Below are 2187 nucleotides of genomic sequence, written 5' to 3' on the forward strand. Positions count from 1 at the left end.
TATGCCCACTTGGGGATGCCCTGCTGCTCGCATCGCAGCCCTGATCTTTTTGAGATCCCCTCGCTGAGTCCCTGCAGAAGGGGAGCAGTTTAAACACGGGCAGCGGAGAGACACCCAGCCTTGAGCAGTTGCCCATGGGAGGAGGCTCAGGGTCCTGGGGAGCTGCCGTGCGCTGCTCGGCTCAGCCTGGCAGGGGCTTTAACCGCCTCAGCGTGCGGCAGGGAGATGGCTTAGAGATTAGGTAATTTTCAAGCAGCCAGACAAGCGACTGTTACAGTAATTAATTGACTAATTCACCGTACAAACGAGGAAGAGCCGGTCACATGGTAAGGATCTGTTTTCAGTCAGAAAAACACTTCAAACGCGGGGCGGTTGAAGGGCACATTTCTGAATTGGGGTTTTCAGGAGCGGGGTGTCTGCAATTGCCATTAGCCCCGGGGGCTGCCTGGTGCTGTCCGGCTGCAGCAGGTCACCCGGTTTTAGTGGCATTACTGTGCCCAGCGGTGTTTTTGTGTGTGTGTTGGCGGCTCTGTGGGGCTGCACTTGTGGGACCTCCAGAGGGAGGCCTGAGGCCACCATGGCACCCTGCGGGGCTCCCTGGCGTGGAGGGCTGGCAGGGAGCTGCTGCTGGGGAGGGGGTTAAATTCTCAGGCTGTCCTGAGGCAGCAGGCTGGTGGCTGTGGGTGCAGACAGTCTCCCGTCGGGCTTGGTGCCGTGGTGATTGTGGAAACTCGTGGATGGAGAGATGTGACACGGTGCCTTCCTGAGCGGCACTTGGCTTTGCTTAAGGGGAGTGGAAGGGGGGGAAAAAAACTTTGCTTTCATAAAGATGATACTGTGGGACCAGTGATTGTGGTTGTCCTTTAGTAAAGGGTTGGGAGGATAAGGTGGGACTGTTGGAGAGATCCAGACGAAGCCCTTGAGATGGAGGCCTCTGCCAAAATGTCGGTGTTCCTGGAGAGCTGGGTCGGGGCGTTGGGTGAGGAAGCGCTGCAGCCATCCTCTGCTCCCCTGGGCCTGGCTGTAGGTGCTTCAACAACTAATTTCTGTTTGTTGCAGGCGACTGAACAACAACGAGCTGACCGCTGTTCCCTCCCTGGGACCCGCTGCTGCCAGCGTCCGCTCCCTCCACCTGTAAGTCACTGCTGCCTCTTTGGCTCTTGGCTTTGGGCTGTTTGTGGGGTAGGTTGAGTTGCTGCTGACTGAGAGTTCTGTGTGTGTCGCACCTACTTCTGCCGACTCTTCGTGCTTTGTTCTCAGGCTTGTTGGCGCCTTGATTAAGAAGCGCTTTCTGGAGGTGTGTGATTTGTGTGAGGTCAGGCTTGATTAGTGCTGTGTGTGTGATCAGCTATGTCAGTCCACAGGGTAGTTGCATACTGAGTAAAATCTTTTTCCTCGTCTGCCTTTGGGTTTCAGTCATGAAATCATTTAACTATTAAAGGAGTATAGAATTTTACCTTTTTTATTATTGTTCTGTTTTTTTCCCCTGGCCCTGTTCTGATCATTTATTCTTTTCTCTTAAAGCCAGAGACTGTTCACATCTTAATCTTTCAGGGAACTCATTCCAGACCTGTTTTTATGGTCTCTTTCAACTTTTATTTTTTCTTTTTGAGAAAGTGATTGGTGATTGTAAAGCTAGATCTGCAGAAGCTTTGAAGTTCCTAATGTTGGTAATTTAGGTGCCTGCAGACATTTTAGACACCTGCGAGCCCTTATATCTGCCACCAAGGATCTTGGGTTGAGGACACTGCTGAAGGGGATGAAGACAGTATGATATCAAACTTCTTAGCACCTTAAGAGTGTAGATTTCTAAAATCATGTGTCTGCTTGTAATGCACACTGAGAAGGAACTTTGCTGAGGTATGCGTGATACCTCCCAAGTTTCTGCAAAGGGGAAGTGGTTGTAGCTAATAGGGACTCCAGTGATGTGCTTGAGCAGTTCAGGCGATGGCTTCTGGCACACGTGGCTTCGCGGCATAACCCGCAGGCAGGTGGCTGTGTTTGCCATGGGCGTTTGCTTCTCCTTGTCATGGAAGATGCCCATGTCCATACCACCAGGTGATTGGCCTCTCCTGCTCAAAAAGCTCTGATTTACTCTGAGACAAGCGTGGTCTGTTGACTGAAAGTACATTTCTGTGACTTAAATCAAGGGCAGAATTGAGTGAAATGAACTGGCACCATTCCTGC

At 51.4% G+C, this 2187-nt stretch overlaps 1 protein-coding gene across 1 annotated transcript in view; it reads left to right on the forward strand.

Moving 5' to 3' along the window:
- The window catches only part of LRIG1 (leucine-rich repeats and immunoglobulin-like domains 1), a gene marked incomplete at both ends in the record, with an annotated part of 53690 nt that overhangs the window by 4041 nt on the left and 47462 nt on the right, over positions 1-2187 (forward strand). Inside the window, one exon of the mRNA XM_010136219.1 lies at positions 1060-1134. Coding sequence (XP_010134521.1) covers positions 1060-1134 — 75 coding nt within the window. The remainder of the gene's footprint in view (positions 1-1059; positions 1135-2187) is intronic.

The sequence above is a fragment of the Buceros rhinoceros genome, unplaced genomic scaffold (genome assembly GCF_000710305.1).
Source record: "Buceros rhinoceros silvestris isolate BGI_N320 unplaced genomic scaffold, ASM71030v1 scaffold1315, whole genome shotgun sequence".
In the NCBI taxonomy this organism is placed as follows: domain Eukaryota; kingdom Metazoa; phylum Chordata; class Aves; order Bucerotiformes; family Bucerotidae; genus Buceros; species Buceros rhinoceros.